The sequence below is a fragment of the Netta rufina genome, assembly GCF_964035555.1.
Source record: "Netta rufina genome assembly, chromosome: 20".
NCBI lineage: Eukaryota > Metazoa > Chordata > Aves > Anseriformes > Anatidae > Netta > Netta rufina.
This window is the reverse complement of record NC_140144.1, coordinates 7,592,299-7,613,123: the sequence shown is the minus strand read 5'-3', so window position 1 is coordinate 7,613,123 and position 20,825 is coordinate 7,592,299. Positions and strand designations below refer to the sequence as shown.

The window sequence follows — 20,825 nt, the reverse complement described above, 5'->3', positions numbered from 1 at the left end:
TTTTGATTGACATGGAGTCATCCACAAAGAGTTTGTACCACCCGGACAAACAGTTAATGCAGTTTTTTTACGTGTAAGTCCTCACAAGACTGTAGAAACGCATTGCTCGTGTCCACCCAGCCATCATCAACAATTGGCGGCTGCACCATTACAACGTGCCGAGCCACACAGCGTTCCATGTAGTGGAGAATCTTGCCCAGCACAAGGTGGCAACGCTGCCTCAGCCCCCCTACAGCCCCGACTTGGCCCCGCCAGACTTTTTTCTATTCCCGAGAATAAAATCGACGCTCAAGGGGAAGCATCACGCATCAGTAGAGGCGCTTCAAGAGGCCGTGACGAGGGAGCTAAACAGCATTCAGGTCCAGGCGTTCCTGGAGGCGTACGAAAACTGGAAAACTCATTGGCAGCGGTGTGTAGATGCGGAAGGGTGCTACTTTGAAAAATTCTAATCATTTGTTCTATTCTCATGAATAAACTTTTTTTTTTTTTTTTTTTAAATGAGTCCTACTACTTTCAGAACAGACCATGTAAAGTCTAGAAGACTTAACTGCCTTTCAACTATTGTAACAGTATTGCAGTCAGAAGGGTCAAATTGGCTGCCTGTGTCAAATACGGATCAGTAATAATTTTTAATGTAATAATTATTAAACTATTAGCAATTCGATTAAACACTAATATATATATATAACTTCCAATGCTCACGTCTGTTGCCCCACTTTCTTTTTCCAAACTAAGCTCTAACCACTTCCTAGCTTTTGCCAGTACGCCTTCTGTTTCACTTAACCCTCTACCACCAAGAATCTTTTCCAGTGCAACTCGGTACCACAACCATTACCCATCTACTGTACTTGCAATCGAACTGAGTCTCCCTGATATGTTGCTTTACAGAAATGGGACACACAATTAATCACTCCCAGCGGGCAGTTTCTCGTTTCATAATAATGCAGTAAAAGCAAACCAAAACAAAAACCCCAACATGGCTAACATGTTAGAGGCAAAGTTTCCACAGCTGGTCTTGGAGCCTGGTAAAGCTTCTCTTGTATAACCCTGACTTTTTCTCAAGAGATTCATAAATATGCCAATGATGTAGCATGGCTGAGCCCAGAAATTTATTCTGCTTTCTAACCGTCCTGTCAGAAAAAGATTCTTTCTGTCTTTGGCATCTAGTTCATATGGGGAGCAGGAGAATCCTTTTCAACTTCCTATGCAGCGTTAGAGGAATAATACCTCTAAAATATGTATGGTTATATGGTACAGTTGTCTTGTTAACTTAAAAAACATGTCAAATAATATAAAATTCATGTATTTACATTCCTCAGAATATGAATTTGGACACTCCAATGTGCTGCCCTGTTTGTGATTCATGACACTTCTGACTGTGTGTGACGTCCTCTGTAGCTATTTGAGGAAAAATCAAGGAATTGTCCCGACAGTATCAGTCTCCAGCAACGCATGTGTGGATTGGTGCCTATGTTTCCTTGATTTGATGACTATGCATATTTTCTCAGTGTTCCTTAACCTTTAGCAGGAGCAATTTTTTTTTCAGCTAACATTAAAACACATCAGCTGTCCTTACTACCCAGTGTTTCATGCATTAAGCATGATAGTGCTTTACTCAGAATAATATTAATATGGTAGACTAGAGCAGCATAAGCACATTCATCTGTAAAATAATCAGTCTTGTTTGTAAATAACCTTGGAAGTGATACCATAACTGTATTAAAGAAATGTTTAGTTTTTTATTGCCATGCACTGAAAATTGTGTGTCCGGGTGGAAAGAAAATGTGGATTGTGATAGTATCTAGTAAAACAAAGTCAGAGTAACCTTGGTACCTAATTTGTGCGCAGTCTGAGGCAGGCACTGTACCTGAGACAGCATTTCTGTTCTCCTTCCCAGTGTTAATGAGGCTTGGGGGAAACAAAACATCTATTTTTCAGCACGAGCTGAACAGAAGGGTTAATTTGTGGTGGTAGGGGAACCATTCTGAGTAGAAGCTCCAAGACCTCATCTAGACAGTCCTGACCAGTTCTCTCAGTGAGTAAATGTTCCAATTTAGAGATTCACCTGATTCTGGAGGCAAGAGAACTTTCCAGAGCCATGTATAAAAGTTTTTTTTTTTTTTTTTTTTTTTTTTTAAAAAAAGTCAAATATAATTTTTTTTGATACTGGTTTAGAGACCATAACAACATCTTGGTCTGCTGAAACATCTAGCTGACCAAAAGGCTCAATACACTTATCACTAGATGACATCCTGGTGCTCACTTCTAGCAGTTCTCTTGAGTTTCCCTAGAGATCTAATGCTTTAGCCATGTAGAAGCTAGTACACCTAGCACTAATATTTCAGCATTAATGTTTATTTCCCTTGTCTTTCAAGGCAGTAGATACTCAGTATACCATTGCCCGTTCATTTAACCTGATTTATGACTGCTGGGAGAATGGAATTTTAAAGCCAGTGATGTCGGCTTTGTCTGCATGCCAATGGAGATCCTTTAGCACAAAGCTTTCACTTCTCACCCTGACCCATTCACAACAGGTAAAGAGGTATTGTGATTTATTTTTTTTAGAACAATCATTGGTCCCTAAGAGTATTTTTAACTAGTGTAGACTTGAATAGAGCAGCACACCTCAGAACAGGAACTTCTGATGTTGGGCTTACCCGAATTTTCTGCCCAGCTACCAGCTGAGACTTCCTTGGAGAAACCTGTAATTTGTCTTGGGTTCCTGCCTTCAGTTCTAGGGTTTAGTGGGGTTTAGACCCATTCCTCTTAGAGTTCTGTAGCAGCCTGCAGAGCTACAGCAGCACCCTGCTGCGTTACCCCTCCTGCTTTCCCTCACGAAAACCTTTGCTTTCATGCTGTGTATGGGGAAAGCAAACAGATGAGGGTGGTACGAGCACCTGCTGCCAGGTCCTTGCACTATTTTGCCCTGAACAGAGCTGCCTTCCCAACTAGTACACAGTGGAGCTGTCCCATGTCATGGCCCAGTCTGGTCTGAGACACAAAGTGAAGTATTTGAAGAATAAGCCCCACAAAACCAATTTACTCACTAGGTCTTTGCCCTAAGCTTTGCAAGATAAACGAGTGAATAGTTAAAAGCTCTCAATTGCCTGACCATTTGGTAGCAAACACAAGAGTTTCTTGTGCTGACAATAAGCCTGTCACTCTTCCCCTAGCATGAAGAAATCCAAACTGTTCAACAGATTAGCAGGACAGCTCTGGGCTGGTTTTGGACAGCTGTTTTGTGCCTTGGTGCTACAAATGTCGTTGTCTGAACTAAGGTGAAAGTTTCAGGTCATTATGACAGTGTCCTGAGTGTCCATACTGTATATTTTTAGAGAGGAAATACTGTGGTTGCTAGTAGATACATACAGGCAAATAAATATTTCCCTGATTTTCTTAAGTTTACTAGGTTTGATTATGCAGCATATCACCATTTATTCTAGCCTCATTGAGGGATTCTCAACATGAAAGAGCTGAACGCAAACATTTATAGTCCTAGTTAAGGGTTAATAAACCCTACTTGTGCTGTTATACCCTAAACTAACATTAACAGGAGACCTGTTTTGACAAGTTTTTCTCAAATACAAAACCCTTCCCTTATTGCTTACCCAGGCTGTGAAACAGCGGGCAGCTGTGCAGGCACAATTACTGGAGCCTCAGTTGCCACCTCTGGGTATGGCATCAGAGGAGAGAACAAGGAGGAGAACCCATCCCACTCCTCAGAGCCCTCACCACAGAGCAGGCTGGGGGTAATCACTTAAGCTGTTGCTCAGTTTGACATCTTTGGGTGCAAAACACCGAAGGTCAGTATAGTAGCAATATAGGAAACTTCAAAATCTGGTGCCACAGAGCACTAGCTTGTATTATTTTTGCAGCCATCCTCAGAGCATTGGTCGTCATGGCAAAAGTCAGATTTACAGTGAGTACCAAAATTAACCAGAAGAAAAAGCTTAGAGGATCTCAGCTAATAAAGGTGAAATGCTCAAAGTAGTTATCAGTGCTATCTGTTCTCATCCCCCTTTTTGCGTTCCCTTTTGGAGCTTTCTCTATCAGGCCTGTAAACGCACGAACTACGCTTGCATTTTAGACACACACTGATGAGGGCAGGGGTTTATCCTTTAACCAGAGCTGGTACCATCTTCTGTGTGGAGATGCCTGCTAGTTTACTGCTCCACTGGTAAAGCTGCTTCCCCCCTCCATATGGGTAAACAAGGACAACTGGAGCTTCAAGTGCACCTAGATTCCTGCCCTACCTACTGAAGTTGGAGGAATCATGACAAGACAGATTTTTGCCTTCTCTTGGAAGTCTCAGTCCAGGATGGTTTTTCAGTTTGTAGAGGCTAGTGTGTACGTACAGCAATGTCTACAGAGCTTTTGTTTCCACTTCTCACGGAGGGCCTTGTGCACATACTGTCACTTAAATTAGTCTGTGCGATACTCCGCTCTAACTCACACAAGGTATGCATTAATACTTCACACTGGAGGTGTTCCCAGACCCTTGGTGTCAGCTGGAACATTTTATTCCACCGCGAAATTTTATTAGTGCTGATTCAGTTTTTAGCTCTCTTTATTTGCAAGACCTAGAACTCCTGCTGGTCTGTCATCTGCGTGCATGATCTGGGTAGTGACCTCAGGAGTGTCACAGCTGCCTCTGAAAGCAGTCCTGGCTGGTCGTGCATTGTCGCAACGCAGCAGGTACCCAGGGCACTTATTAGCATTAACTACACTACAGTTCAGAGCAGAAAGTGGAGTGATTCTCTGTGCTGTCTTAGGCTGCAGCTGAATCAATCCAAATGTGAATATCTGAGTTGGAGCATCTTCATCACAGGAGGACTCACGCACTGCTGAGAGCCTACAGCAGGAGTTACAGGGCCATGCCAGCTCCGCAGCATTCTTATTTAATGCTAAAATTAGGAAGCCAGTCCTGAAAAGGGAAGAGTCAAGAGCCATCCAAATGGAACTGTTCAGAGAAAAGTTTGATTTAATTGCTCTGCTAATCTAATTGATCTCTTTGTGCTACTTCAATTCCATTCCGGGGTGCGAGTGTTGTAGCTGGCAGACCGTGTGGTCACCAGGCTGAATGAGAAACAAAGCTGAGTTTTAATCTTTACTTCCTGGATTCTTCCTTTGAGACTTAGTTCATGGAGGGTCTGACAAAGCTGCTGTGAATATTGATGCTGTGTATATGGCACATTTTGTACACGTGAAGCAAACCTGGATGAATGTTTTGTATACTGCGACAGTAGCATTGTAATCCTGCTCCTTTTTTATTCTAAATAAATAAAGTTCAGTTTTGTAACATCTGTATTTTAAGGGACTGAATTCCTGGGAGGGACATGCAGAGTCAAGAGCTGAGACCGGCAAGAAAGAACAGGACTCAGTCCTTCATGCTTAAAATTAGTAATAAAAATCTCACTTCCAGAAGGACTACACGGAGCAGCAAAGTAGACCCTACGCCTTGTGAAAGTCAGACTTCTCAGCTACAGTATCTGAAAGACTTCAAGCAGGAGCTGTGGGAAAGGCCCCCACAGGGCTGGGGCCGGGTGCTGTTTGTTTCAAGGGAGTTGCACGCTGCAGGCGGACAGCTCCTTGGAGACTGTGGTAACCCTGGGCCTCATTTGTAGACTAGAAGCATAAATGATTTTTAGCCTAAGCTGACCAAAGGCAGATTAAAGATTAGCTCTTGATTTTAATCTTTCCAGATATGAGAAGAGTTTAGACAGTTTTAGCTGTTCTGCAGGTTTAATAAAGTGCTTTTCTAGATAAGTGAGATGAATGTGCCTCATTTCATTAATTCTGAGGAGTTATTTGCAATGGAAACTGCTTGGTTAAAGCAAGTAATGAGTACTGGGCGCTGTCTGTAAGTATCCAAGTAGCTGGGGCAGGGGAATAAGCACTAGTTACCTGTGTGGCTACACATGGAAGAAGGGCGAAGCAGGAGGTCTGTAACCACGCTTTCGAGCCCGTTTTCATAGACCTGGGCAGTGACTTCCCAGTTGCAGCACTGGCAGGTTTGACTCCTAGGTGCCAAACTGGCTTGCTCCATCCTTATCTCATAGGGCAAGCAGCACAGCCAGCTGTCACCAATGCTGCAGGAGACCTTCCCGCTGCAGCACAGCTCTAGTGGAGCTGACAATCACCTTTCCTTTTCTTCCATAGGATCAAACAGTTCTTGTTGCAGAAAGAAGGAAGTAACCCAGGAGAGCCTGCTCATGGAGAGGCATAGATGCTTTTCTGTACGAATTAAGAACGAGGCAAAGTCACCTTTAAGGTTCTGATTTGGATGTGGGCAGTTAGAGGGTCATAACCACAGTTTGCACCTCTGAGAAGCAGACCCTGAGGCACAGGAACCTGCCAAGCTCATCTTTGACCTAAAACAAACCTTCAGGAACTGTGAGAACACCTCCCTGTCCCTTCCCTCCCTGCAGTCACAGCTCCTACAACCCTTCATGAAGAGAGGACTGTAAAACCAGTTCCATTTAAGGCTTCTGTGCTGGCATCACCACCCAAGATGCATCTAAGCCTTAAGAGGAAAGGTGAGAAACCAGAAGGAGGCAGGGGAAAGGTCTCAAGAGCTCCAGGGCTGCCCTGCAGAGACGGTGCTGGAGGACTGGGATTCCTGCCTGGGGGCGTTCCAGCATCCTTCCACCACAGCACACGAAGGATCCATTGTCTGGAGCAGGTGGACATGAAAGTTTGTGGAAGAGCTGAAGGCGTTCATCTTGGTGCTGAACTGCGTAATTAACAGCGTAACATATTGCGTGTAGCACAACCTCCAAACAGCCCTCTCGGCAAAGTGTCTTCGAAAAACAGTGATAAAAGATGTCCATTTCAGCACTGGGCAGGCTGTACAATCAGTAACGTCTGCTCCCTGCTGCGTTCTCACCACCTCCTCTTTACCTTGTTTTTCTCATTGCTTAACATTTGTTTTGCCAGAATAAGATGCTAATAAAATCAAGCATAGTTACCAAATTGGTTTTTAAGTGTTGCATTCCAATTATAAAAGCCTAATTCCTCCTCCCATCCGCTGAACCTTTTTGGTATTAACAGGCTTTACTATGCAAAGTGATGCAGGGGCTGTTTCGTTTACAGTAATTAAATGAATGTCAATTGTTTTAGTTGTTTCCGAGGGAGAGTTCTACATGAGTATTAGCATGTTCTGCTAACCCTTACGTTCTGCACTTCAGGCCTGCTGCAAACCCTTGGGGGTTGACCATTGACCTGAGACTCCGTACCCAGACATGCCAAGCGCATCTCAATGAGACGAGCTCTTTTTCTCAGTTTCTATGGAACCAGCAGAGCGGAACTAATATAGCGTCCGCATATAGATGAAAGAATGAAGAGGAAAAAGGGCTTTACAGCTAAATTAATTAAGCAGATGTACCTGTCTAATTAAAGATGCACTGTCCCTTTTGTACCCTAGCTGCAGTACAAACAGTATTTAAATACACTCTCTATCCATTTCATCTATCAAAATATTTAGTTGGAACATTCAGATGAAGGTGATATTAGCAAGATGAGCTTCCCATGTATTATTAATAGAAGGGCTCCCAATTATGCGTGAATGCTACAGCAAATCTTTATAGCAATAGCATAAAAAACAGCTGCCCGAGTAGGTTACCAAACAGCGCATTTGTAACAGGTAAAACCCTTACAAATGCCCCGGCCCAGCTTTACACCAGGGTGTGCGCTTGGGTCCTGTGCAGAGGGAGCAGCCACAGCCTCAGCCTGGCGTTTCCGAGTACAAGAGGCCCAGAGGATTCAACTTGTGCTGGCAGTGCCAGGGGAGCTGCTTTTCCTAGGTTTTAAAGATATTTGTTCTGAGATTTTTAAGGCTATCCTCAAGTCTGGAAAGTCCAATTCCCATTCATCAAACCTCCCAAAGGTTTTGAAAACCTTGACCTTAAACTCTCATTATCCAACCCCAAAATAAAACTACATCCCCTGAGCCACCTGGATAACTAGGGCCTTCCCTCCAGAATTTACTCTACAGGTGCGAGGAAGGATTTGGGCATGTACATCCTTACAGTACTCCGTGTAGACCTAGACACACACGATAAAAGATAGGAACAGAAAAGTTGTACAAAACCAAAAGGCTCCTGGAGGCCTGTACTGCCCAAAAGGAGGAGGTACGTGATTTCTATGTGTTTCCCACATCTTCCCAGATAAGAAGGCTTCAAGAAGAAAGTTGTGGCACCTCCCCATCTACAGGTCAAAAGGAATTCATTCACACTCACATACAGAAAGAAGAAATAAAGGGAGACATGACAGAGGCATCAAACTCAGCACTGCTACAAGTCACAACAAACAACGCCCCTCCCTGAGGAAGCATTAAAGACACACATTTCCATAGCTAGTCTAAGCAAGCTAACGGTGCAGTACTTTTCATCAAGGATTTTCCATTTAAGAAAGACTTACCTGCATATTTAGGGCAACCAGTTCCAGCCAGAGCAAAAGAACGTGAGCACCAACTTCCCCAGCCACAGCTCAGCTATGCCAGCCACAGCTGCAGTCAGCAGGAAATAAGAGCGGGGGTGTGTGGCTGCTGCAGAAAAGCCTCCAGCACAGGCTAAGAGCCTCCCTCCATGAGGAAAACAGAATTCAGTTAACTATCGGCTCCTGCAGCTCGTTATGGCCTTAATTGGGCTCTGAAAGTGATGAACCTGCAACTAGTTTCCTATAGCTCTAGATATTATTTTCAGGTGCTCTGCGTCTTTCTGCCTGGTGGGGGAACTGCAGAACAGGGTGGTGGGGAAGGATGGTGCACCCACAGCGTGACCGTCCTGCTGTTCTGTCAGAACTTTTCAAGCAAGTTGAGTTAAGAAGGCATCCTGGCCTCAAAACACTGCAGCTGTATTTGGGAAAAGTGCACTGCAGAGCTGCAAGCTTCATTTTTCTATTTGCTGTTGTGTTTGGTTGCAGCAGACTGTCAGAGACAGACAGGCGGGCCCACGTAGTTCTGGTGGAGACCACGGAGTGCAGTAAGACAGAAACACATCTAATAGCTTTAATGATCCAAGTTGGCTGCATGGTATTACACAGTTAAGACAAAACTACTGTTCGCTCCATCACAGATTCAGAAAAGGATGTTTTAATTAACGCAGGAATTTTTCCAGCTGCAGTGCTTCATGCCTTAGAGCACAAAACAGAACTCCGTACTTCATCTAACCTTGGGAAGCTTCAAATTTAACACAGCTTGACTGAGTTCCTGCTCCCCTGTGAACCTGCCACATCAGTGACTGGACTGCAAACATTACAGGGAAAGATTTAAAACCAGCTATCGAAGAAACAATTACAAGCATTTAAACTTCTTGCATGGAAGGGGCTTAATGATACAGCTTTCTATAAACTCGAAGATAACATGAGGATCTTGGTCAGCATTGACATAAAAGGCATCTTCATAAAACTCCTCCAGCTCCTTGACATTCCTGTAGTAGGTCTCCACACGCTTCTCTATGTTTTCTTCCTTGTCCTTAGGGTGCTGCCTGAGACGGGCTTGGATCGCCGGTGTGGGTGCTGGCCTGAATGTCGTGTGGTATCTGGAGATGAGACACAAATGTCACCGCTTCAGCTCAGTCTGAGGGCACAGCAGCCAATGCCTGAGATATTCCACGTGTTTTGCCTATCCCAGTTCCTTGGAAGTGCCTCCTCCTGCTCTAGGTTGGGGTTTCAAAACAATGACTGGAAATTGCAGGGTGAGTTACCTGGCGTTCCTGCTCCCTGGAATGCTGGATGCTCAGGAGCCAAGAGTTTCTCTCGAGGTAACACAGACTGTGGGTGGTGTTTAAATATTTCACATCAGGTGCAGAGAAATCCCTATCATGCCCCATGAAGCATTTGTGGATCTGTTCCAGATCCAATCCCAATGTATCATGTTTTACTTGTAATCTTTAATTCTTACCTAAAAATAGCATCTAAAATCCCCTGACTTAAGTCTTAAAAATCTGTTAAAAATCTTAGCTGTGCACCATTATGCTGACACTGGACATTAATTAGAAAAAAAAAATCTGCTGAACTTTGAGTGCTTTCTCTGCACTGAAGCAGAGTCCAAACGTAGCCCTGCATCCAGGCACTGCTGAGGGACCTGCACTTAAAATGTGTGTAAGGGTCTCAGACACTGGGGACTTTCTTGGTAAGATTCAAAAGTGCAAGAACAGGGCTGGTGTTGCCCAAACTACACTTTACAAGTATTTCCTCTTAGCAGGGATGTGGCTGAGCGTTTCCAGCAAATGGCAGAAGGGCAGCTGAAGCACAGCCCTCACGTGACACAGCCTCCAAATCACCACTGGCATGAGTGTGAAAGACAGGTCTGCTGTAGTGTGAAAGAGAGACCTGTTTTCTCTTGATAAGCCACTGGCCAGTAGGGTTAATGCTGTCAGCACAGGTCACTGGAGGAAGTTAAGAAGACACACGTACCCTACCTCGGTCTCTGTTTCTGGGAGGATACCAGGTAGAATGTAACTCTTAGCACTTTTTTATAGTAGCTGCAGATAAAAAGAGGCTAACTCAATCCAAGATAGGTTTTAGTTACTCCCGATTCCCAAGATGCCAGAATTCAGCTTCCCTGAATCCCCAGTTGTGGGTTCATTCATTTAGTCAGCAATCTTTAGCAAGTCAGAGGATTTTCATCACCAGAGTCCCGCAGCATTGCTGCAGTCCAGCTCAGTCTGCCCAAACAGCACACACCAAAAAGTATTTTGACAATGCTTCTGTACTGCCAGAGGCTTTCAGCAATTTCTAAAAGCTCTTTTGCAAACACATATTTAAATTTCCTGCTGTAGTAATTCTACTTCTGACTGAATGTCTTCTGTGCCCTTTGTGTCTGATGACACAAGACCAGTTTATCCCTCACCCTGTAAAGCCAATACATGCAAAAACAAGGAGAGAAGCAGATTCTCCATGTCTCTGCAGAGAGCTGCATTACAGCCCCAGCTGGTACAATGATGTGGACACAGAGTTCATTCCACATCAGGATTATTTAGAGCACAGCTGAAGGCCACCCTCTTCACTGCACTGTAGCCAGTGGTGCAGGTTTAATATAATGCCGAGGATTAGATACAGCATCTAAAACAATTCAATTCACAATGAATTTGGAAGGAATAAAACCCAGACTTTGGAAGAAGAAAGCGTGTTAACTGGAGCAGATACTGAACAGGCTAATCCTAATGATAAGAAATGCAAAGATGTGTGAATGATTTGCTTCGTAGTGTTCATTTCTTCTGAACAACTGCATCACTTATTACTAAAACAAAGGGAACACTTACAGCAAATCACTGCTGCTGTCACCAGTTAATGTCACACCTAGAGTGAGATGTCTGAATAATCATGTATCACTTTGGCACAAATCCAGTATTTATGGACTTAATCTTGGAGAGCTCCGTATTTGTCTTTGATTCAACAGGATACATTTAAACATTAAGAAAATAAAATTGTGCTTTACGGTGTAAGTGTGGGGTAATTTCCATTCAAGATGTTAATCATAAAAAGAGGGGACAGGTGAAAGTTGGAATTCCTGCTCCAAGTCCAGCAGGTATTTCGGATGGTATTTCACTGTTACTGGTTCCCCCCAAAACAAGGGTGGGGACAACAGTAAACCTGAAGGTCACTGGTGAAATAAGGCAATGGGACTGCCAGTAAGACAAACTGCCACATCTGAGAACCAAATTTTACACTAACTCTGTGACTCAAACAAGTTTGCTCTACTGAGAAAGAGATGTGTTAATATCTCACAGTACACAGAACCAACACAGGAGGTGGGGGAAGTAAAATGCAGCAAGATTTCCATCTTCTCCAGCTGGGGAACCTTCAAAATTCCCATGGGAATGTCTGAAAACTATCTGCATTTAGGCTAGGTTTCAGACATCTTCCCTCAGCATTATTTTTACCAGCCAATTTAGTTACCATTACAATGTTAAGAGCTGAGCTACTTGCTACTGCAGATTTCAGTCTCTGGGATTTTCAAATGCCCTATTCTGAGAGCAGGAGCTTGCTGCAGTCGGTAGGTGGGTTGGTACTTGAGTAGCTATGAAAATTTTAACTTTTCTCTTAAGGAATCCCTTAACATGAGTACGATATTCCTGACTTTTCTTAGATTTCTATGAAGTCTACCTGGTGCTTTCATCTTGCTGGCAGTCTTAAAAAATGTTATACATGAGACATCAGTGCTAACCTTTCCCCAGTGACTGGATCGACCCTCCGTTGAGACAGTCGTTCCATGATGGATTCATAGGGAAGATTGAAGAAAAATACCCTGTGGAGAACACAATGAGTAAGAGCATTAACATCCTGAGAACAGCACTTGTGACCTTTGGAGTACGAGCTCCTCCTTATCCTAAAGGAACACAGAAACATGGAAGTGTCCGTCAGGCCTTAGTGAATCAGAAGGTAACACATGCACGGGAGCTCTGTTCTCTGGCTCTTCTCCCACCTTGTTTAGTCTTCAAACCAGGAGAGCAGTTATTGTGTTTTAAAGGCAGGAGCTCCTTGATATGCGACATGAGCGGTTCTGTGAGTGGCAGGGCTTAACAAACTGGCTGGACACCAGTGACTGAATTGCAGTCGGAGCCAATATCAGAGTCTGTCCTGGACCACTCACAATCCAGCAGCTACCTCTGATCTTTTTCTGAATCCAGCTACTCAATGCAACTGAAAATACAATCGCAATCACATTCTGCATCAGGTAAATAAAATATTGCTACTGTTCCTGTATAGGACAGAAAAAGCGCCGGTGTGCCAGTGTTATGGGTCCTTCCCTAATAACACCACAACACAACTCGGTGCCAATGAATGTTTTCCCTCTTGCTCGTTTAGCCCACTTTCACTTCTTTCACCCTTTACTCCCCACACAGCCCCACAGTGTGAGCCCTCCTGTCTCACACTCCTATCGTTCATCCTTTAAAGCAGAATGAGTAATAAGATTTAATACGTGTCACATTATGGTGCTGACAATCCCGTGTCCTTTCTGTTAGCGTTGATCTACAGCAAACAGCGCCGGGGTATGGAAGGCCCAGGGTGGTATAACCCACTTGACAATCAGCCTTGCTGTTGAGACTGCTAGAACAACAGTTCTGTTAATTTTATATTCTAGTTCAACAATTTGTCAGCAGAAAATTCTCAGCAAACTGCTGAGGATGAGAGGACGTGAGCCCCTGGGCTAGAGAGAGTCCCACAGCCACTGGAAGACAGCACTGCAATAGAGCAGCTCAGGACAAAGATCACATTTAATGATTCATTTGCAGCAAAATTCAAAACAAGGCTTCCTTTGAAAACTCATGAAAACAAACTCTCACCAACTGCACAAATCCTGAAGGCTGTAAGTATATCTTCCTTTATAATACACCTTCTCCTGCTGCTGCCTTCAAGGCCAGACTTCCTACTTTTGTTTTTGTCTGCCTCTCACAAAAGATACTGTATGCTTTAGACATTCACCAAAGGAACATTTTACACTGACTGGGTGGGATCAGACCAGATGAAAGGCTGAGCTTTACCTTGGCATGCACATAGCAGATTACTAGAATCCTTTGTAGGATTTAAAGTTATGAAAATCATCTCTCTTTTCAAATGTTTACAGATAATGACTTCTATTCACACTGTGGTAACAAATAACAGCCAGGAATAAAACATTCAAGATCTCGGAGATTCCAAAGACAGGAAAAGAACAACAGTTTCAACACTCTTTTATCCCTTACACTCTTAACATTTTGTTTTTCTTTGTTTCTGTTGCCCAACAATGGCACAAAAACGTGATTGTCAGAACAGGTAACATCTGATGATGTAGCTCAAGATGAATATTCTAGTAGAGAGGAACAACATTTATACAGTCATGATAATTGATACGGCTCCCTATTATATTCTGAAATAAACAAAACCACTAAAGGATTATAACCTGGCATATCAAGAGAGGTTGTCGTAATTCATAGTTACTAACTCAGAAAGTATTACGGTGTTTGAAACAGAAGAGCCTAAAAAACTCCACTTAAAAAGCTGCCAACAAAATGAACTCTGAAAGCCTTGTCTGAGCTTCCCTTCTCTTTTATATGAGACGCTTCTTATTATCCAGTCTGGTGTCACCATTAAAGAAAAGTGTAGGGGGAAGATGTGGGAGAGTATAGACATCCCTGCTAATATGGATTTTTTTTCCCCTGGATGGGTTGTAAGAAGGCACACACGATATACAGCACAAACTCCTCGCCTTACTGTCCTTCCAGCTGGAGGTGGGACGCCTCACCCCGCCGCACCGCACATCCCCGGAGATGAGAGAAAGCATCGCGCCCTGGGGCTGTCAGTGTAAAATTGTTCAGAAGCAGGAAAAAGATGAAGGGGGAAAACACAGACAGAACCATCAGGTAGATTTAAAGTACTTCCAATTAGAAAGCTTTATGATCATTTTGAAGGAGCCACGTAACACACACAGTCTATTATGTAGCCCCAGGAGGCTTACTCACACGAGTAAACCCATTTACATGCATGCACTCCGTGAGGTGCCAGCCTTCTGCTATTTCTGGTAGCTTCAAGGCATTTCTGAGCAACATTTCCTGTGCCCACCTGTCAGCTGCCGTGATTCTGATCACATAAACCAGCCCCTCAAACTGTCCAGGTAACACCTTTGCTGGATTTCTCTTGGAAATCCTCTAAGAAAGAGAACTGCATCCACAACCTTGATCCAGTATTTAGCGCAGTAACTGGAACAACTCCCTGCAAGTACTGGATTCAAACAGAGGTTGGCCCCTTTCACAGACAGAATGTAATTTTTTTTTTTCCCACATAAATGCATCATCTGTGAAGCTCGCTTTAGGAATCAGCCAGGCTTTGTATGTTGTAATGTGTCACAACTTCTATCAAGGAGAAATATGAAACAGATGTCATCAGAATTGGTAGACAGGGAGGCAAGGAAACACAGCTTCATATCAAAGGATACCACATTATGCTGCTAGATTAGCATCTAGCAGCTTCTCTTTCAGAGTTGGCAAGCCGATCGTTCGGCTCTGCAACAGGTGAGTGGTGTCAGTCAGCAGCACCGAGAGGTGCTCACTGGAGAGGCTGGGCAGAGATGTACCAAGAATCCTCACCCCCAAATCACGGGCTCGGCTCCTATCTCGTGCCAACCAAAAATCACTGGAATCCAGTTCCAATTTAGTGTTTTCCGTGGGGTGCAACTTGGTAGAGCCTCTCAGCCCAGGTCTCTGGGGACAAACGTCCCCCAGGCCACCACTGAGCAGCAACATCGCTGCTAGATGCAGGAGTGAAGCCAAGCGACTCACAAGCAAAGCCCTGTCCTCTCTCCTTTGTTCACCCTCCCAGGACAGGGATGGGAAGGTCCAGCCCGCCAGCTAGCTTTCACAGGTAATAAAACTGTGAACACAAATATTGAAGGGAAAAAAATCATATGTCAGAATCCTGCCTCTTTCCCACTGTACTTGGTATCACTTATCTAATCTATTACAGCTTTCAGATACATTACAGAGATTCAATTTAAACAAGTTAATAATGTTGATGACACCTTCACTGTGTACCTAGTCGAAGGCCCTGTTATGAGAACTAGCCTGCCTTTGGAGGACGATGAAATACGTAGGGTATCTAAAAGCTGGAATATAACACTGCTTTCCTACCAGCCTCCTAATGTTCCAAAAGAGCATTCCCGTTGCTTCTGGCTTTGGACTAGTCAGTGTTGTCTAACATCTTAGAGGTCACCAGGGCACTGTGGTGGCTTCCCTTTGCAAATGGAGAGAGGAGAAGGTAAAAGTAAGTTTTATTTCAAGCATGATCACGAGACATTTTTGGAAAAATGTGTCACAGCCCTACAGCAAGCGAAGGAAGCTTACTGACCTCCACAGCAGCACTCCTCTAATCCTGAGCACCGCATTTGTTCCAGATGGCAAACAACCTAGTTAATCCAAGTTATTAACAACTGTCAGTGCTGAGAGTTGTCCTCCGGAGAATTTTTTGGAGGTGGTTTTCCTGTTTTGCGGATATAATGTCACTGACTCAAAGCACCTATAATGGAAAAAATGTGTTGCCATGAAGAAAAAGAAGTGTTGTGTCACTGAGCTAGGGATTAAGGCACGCTTCCCTCCCCAGACAGGTACCGAGTCACCTTCCAGGATGGCTCCGCTGCCCTGCCAGCTGCCTTCACATCTCAAGAGATCCAAACTCTGCCTGCAGGCCGTGGCCTTTCACAGGTTTTGGTCCTGTAATTTAAACATCGCCACTTTATGAGCCTGACCTAGATGAACGATCCAGGTGTTGACTGTTCTAGACCTGAGCTATTTACTTAGGTCGGATTCTCATCCTTGGCATTTCCTATTACCTGGAACTATTTGGGATTGACATTAGTGGAAGGGAGCCCAAAGCCAAGCTGTTTTTGTAAAATTGTTGTCTGTGAAATTTGACCAAAAACGTTAAATCTAATTGAATTCATACCTTGTTTTCATTTCAGGATGAAAAGAGAGCGTGGCATAATATCTGAGGCAGGATCTTGACTCCCCAGCTGGCTTTTAAAACACAGAGATTCCTGGCTTGCTTGTGGCTCCACTAGGGCCAGATCAAGCCCTGCAGTAAAGTTTGGATGCTTGAATTAAAAAAGTAATAATCCAACAAAAATGCAAACAACAACAAAAAACAGCACTGGGCCACTTTTAATGTAGCATTTAAACTTTTGAGTTGAAACTGCAACTTTAAAAATAGTAAGCTATTAATCTTTCCCTTATTTTCTTGACTCCTATATATCTTCCCCCTCGTAGGCAGGTACCAGCTGCCATATTCCCATTCTTCACGCTCCACGCTCTGCAAAAAAAGAGGCCCCTGCTGGCCAATTCTTGTTTAAAATTGTGCATAATTGATAGTGGCAAATCTACCCCAGCTGTGTCTAAAGCCTCTCCAGGGGCAAGAAAAACACTCTCTGTGACTGTCATTAACTACTAAATTAGCAAGTGCTCCTGGCAGTTTACAACATACCACATCAGCCTGCTTTAAGAAAAAAAAAAAAATGGATCAGATGCCTGTGTGATCTCAAAGTTACGGCAAACTTTGCTGGCAGAACTTTGACAGAACCGCCCATAAACGTGAGCTAAAGAGAACGGGAAGAGAGAGGGAGAGGGAGAGTAAAAGAGGGAGAGGAAGGAGAGGGAAGAAGCCAAAGTTTACTCCTTTTTCTAGGCAGACAAGTAGAAAATGTCAAGTTCAAGGCTAGAAAATGGAGTCTTTGAAAGGGCACAACACATCTTAGACAGCAGGGTGGTATCAATACAGGGTTATCTGATACTGTGGTTCCCTCTGGAGAGTAACTCTCCTGGAGGACTTAGCTCTGGCAATGCAGTGGTTACAATTTTTGTAATTGGAAAAGAAAGGTTGTTGAAGTGCATGGATGCAGTAGCTCTCTGAAGGGCTACCACAGGTAAAATCCTTGTGTGACCACTGGCACGAATGCAAGCTCCTCCTTTTGGCTCATAAAACAGAGCCAAAGCAGGCAGAGAAGGAAATAAGACAGTTCTCACAAAAGGATAAAAAGCCTTGGGGGGCATTATGGACTGAACTGGCAGGGAGACAAGCAGCATCTCTCACAACTTTCCTGAATTCGTCTAAACTATAAGACCCTCTGTTAAAATTGACCACATTTTTTTGGTCTTAAAGGTTTCCAAAAATGCATAACACTACAAACCTCTCTATCACAGAAGAACAGCAAGCCAAGTACAGGTAAGATGGCAGGCCTGGCAAGGATCTTTTTCCTGAGAGCCACCGAGTTATCACAGCGATATGGCAAAGCAACAAGGTACCGGTTCAAGCTGACAGGTAGAAGGGAGTTCAGCATTGAATCCAAGTGACTGTTCCCAGCTAAAACCCAGGTCATCTTGTCTGTATCGATGATTTAAGCAGCCACCTGATTCAGATCAAGAAGTTCCGCTAACAAATGTTCCCTTTCTTGTAGTATAGACACATCTTGGACCTGAAACCTTGGCTAAGTCTCTTCTCAAGAATGAGTGGCCCAGCCACAGGATTCAGCGCACCTTATATCTCCATAGTTACATTCTGCACCCCCAAATTCCCTCTTAAAAATTAAACTGGTTACACAGATCCCATCTACCTTTCCCCCCGTCTCGTTCAGCTGTCTTTCAGTGTAGCTATAAACCCAGTATTTTGCCCATGAGTACCCAGAGTACAAATGATCTTCTAAGGCTGCACAACCGACTGAACACGGATCTTAGTTTACTTCCTACCCTAAATGCTGCTTCTGCATCTCTCTGCGATGGATGAAATGATCCTTATCTCTTATTTATGGAAGGAGCTGTTGGGAGGTTTATTCACCAATGTCTTTCAAGTTCTGGGATATCTTCTGAGGAAAGATGCTTGCTTCTATTTTGGGAAGTAATTTCACCCTCTAGGTTTTGACCGTAAGGGAAAATACGTTGCATAAAGACTAAAACAGGTTAATCGGCACGAGCGCTTTGCTCACTGAGTTCCTATAAGGATTCATTTGATGACAAGCAATTTGTGGGCATGGGATCTTACTTTTCAAAGGGCTGCGTTTCTGTCAGGTGACGACAAAAGGCAGTTAAGTGGGGCGCTATTCCCAGGACGTGGCTTTTGGCCAGGGGAGGATGAACAGCATCCTTTTTAGCTGCAGCCGTTCCAGTGCAGAATCCTGACTCTCTTAGACGTTTCCCACCCACAGGTTAGATGTGGTTAGATGTGATCAGACGTGGTTAGATGTGCTTGGGCTCTGCAGCCAGGGGACAGGGTCCATCCCATAGCCCACCCCAGTAGCATCGCAGCGGGTGCCGCGGTGGCTCACACGCAGGGACCAGGCGCAGGCTGGCGGGGTAGCGCTGCCTGCCTGCTTTACAGAACAAGGGGCTGGGTCTGGAGCTGGGGCAAAGCAAAGTAGCTCCACTGGCATCACACGGGCTCACAGCAGTGAAGAACCCCAGGCCTTTTGGCAGCGAGAGCCCTTCCATGCGACAGCGGTTGGGAGAGCTACCGGCTGTGTAAACGTTACATAAGCGTGGTGAGAAGCACACGTATGCAGAGCAAATGTTCCCATACTAGGGGCTTCGGTGCATTTTTAAATCTTCTTTTGAATCGCTTCTTTAAGGCAATATTAACTCTTTCCCTGCGTAATAAGTGGCTTGGATGCAGTACTACCTCCATGCAAAACTGCTTTACATTTCTCCCCTCATTTCTATTCTTTGCCTCCTTGTTACTCTCAGCTGTTATTCTAGCATCTTTGCATTCCCCCTGGAGTTCATTCCAGCGGTGCTTTATGAATCACAGAATAAGATGGCAGCCAGCACTGCTTTAGAGTAATGTGGCTGACACGATTTCCACAATCCGGAAGGTTAATCAAACTCGGTCTCAGATAATCGAAAGCCTCTGCAGCCCCAGAGGCCCGAGGTCAGGAACCTGAATCTGCTCCCCCAAATGCAGACGTGTTTCCTCAGATGCTCGCAACCCTCCCCTGCATTAATGAGATTCTGCAGAGCAAATTTTGAGTGGAGCAAGAACTCCAGGGTTAAGCACTAGCAAACTCATATCAGAACGGATGCCTTTGCTATCTGTCTGCAGCTTTTCTCTAGTACCTCCTGTTTCCAACAAGGAAACCTATGCTTTTCTTTCTTTTAAATAAATGGAATCAAATTTATAGTAAATGATGCTTAAACTTAAGTGTTCTTGTAAAATGCTACATTAAAGTCCCCCCACTCCCTGCATTTAAACACTAACTTTTGTTGTTGGTAGGATATTTGGTATATAAGATAAATTAAAGACCTGACACCAGAAAGTGTATGATTTGGGGGCAAGGGGAGGGAATAAAAGAATGGATTATAACGTGTCATTTTATATATGTGTCAAAGGAAACCAATTTCATAATAGGGAATAAAAATTCCCTGTTTAAATACTGTCAAATAAATCCTCAAATGTAATAGGGTTCACTTCTGGGGAAAAGAAAACTAAATCTGATTAAATATTAATGTGGCGTAGTATTAATTAAGAGAGAAAAAAGTCCATCAAGAGAACCCCAATATGTTTACTGTGTCCCCAGGAAGCTGGAAAATTTCACAATCAAGTGTGTAAATGTTCTAAAAAAGGGTCCTGAATATTTTATGAATATTTGTCATAAAACAGAAATAATAACCACTGTGCAGAGCTATTAGAATTAATATTTATGCTGCCCGCCATGAAATATTCATGGGGACAGAGAAAGGGGGGCCCGTAAGACAAGAATTAATTTACATTGGGCTTGGTTTACCCGCTGGCTTGATGTTTAAAGACGGGTTGACAAGCCTCCATATGAATCCGTCAGTCACTTGCAGCAGTAGGTGGGGTGAAGGCAGGGGGAGGCGGGGGGAAGCGGGTCCAAGCTGCTGACAGCTCACAGATTGAGTTTCTGACAGCCCTTAAAAAACCTAAACGGCCCCCCACCTTTTTTTCCTTCTTCCATTGCCCAAGGCGCTCTGTACTGCCACCGTTCATCCGATCTCCCCTTCCATCTGCTGAAATTAAGGAATTAATGAGCGCTATACACTTTACAGCGGGCCCCAGGAATGTTTACTGGTGATTAAATTATAATGCAGCCAAGCTGTATAATTCATGAACCAATTAAAGGAAGTGTTAGTTGATTTGATGGGATGAGGACGTACAAAAAGCATTTAACTAATAGGGAACCGTGGGCTGCCGGTCGCTTTGGCTTTCTCGGATTACGCGGCTAATTGCTCTGCTTTATAGGGCTGTCACAGATAGCCATACATATTTCATTGTTCTCAAATACTTCAATTGTTTGCTTTCGTGTTGCTGCTGTAATATGTAGAAGCCCAGCCAAACTTCAGTGTAGTTAA

General features: G+C 43.9%; 1 protein-coding gene across 1 annotated transcript in view; it reads right to left on the bottom strand.

Annotated features, from left to right (window-relative positions):
• Nucleotides 1-9,292: 9,292 nt before the first annotated feature.
• Nucleotides 9,293-20,825, bottom strand: part of AK8 (adenylate kinase 8) — a gene marked incomplete at both ends in the record, with an annotated part of 68,279 nt that continues 56,746 nt past the window's right edge. Inside the window, 2 exons of the mRNA XM_084298765.1 lie at nt 9,293-9,539; nt 12,170-12,250. Of these exons, the coding sequence (XP_084154891.1) occupies nt 9,293-9,539; nt 12,170-12,250 (328 nt within the window). The remainder of the gene's footprint in view (nt 9,540-12,169; nt 12,251-20,825) is intronic.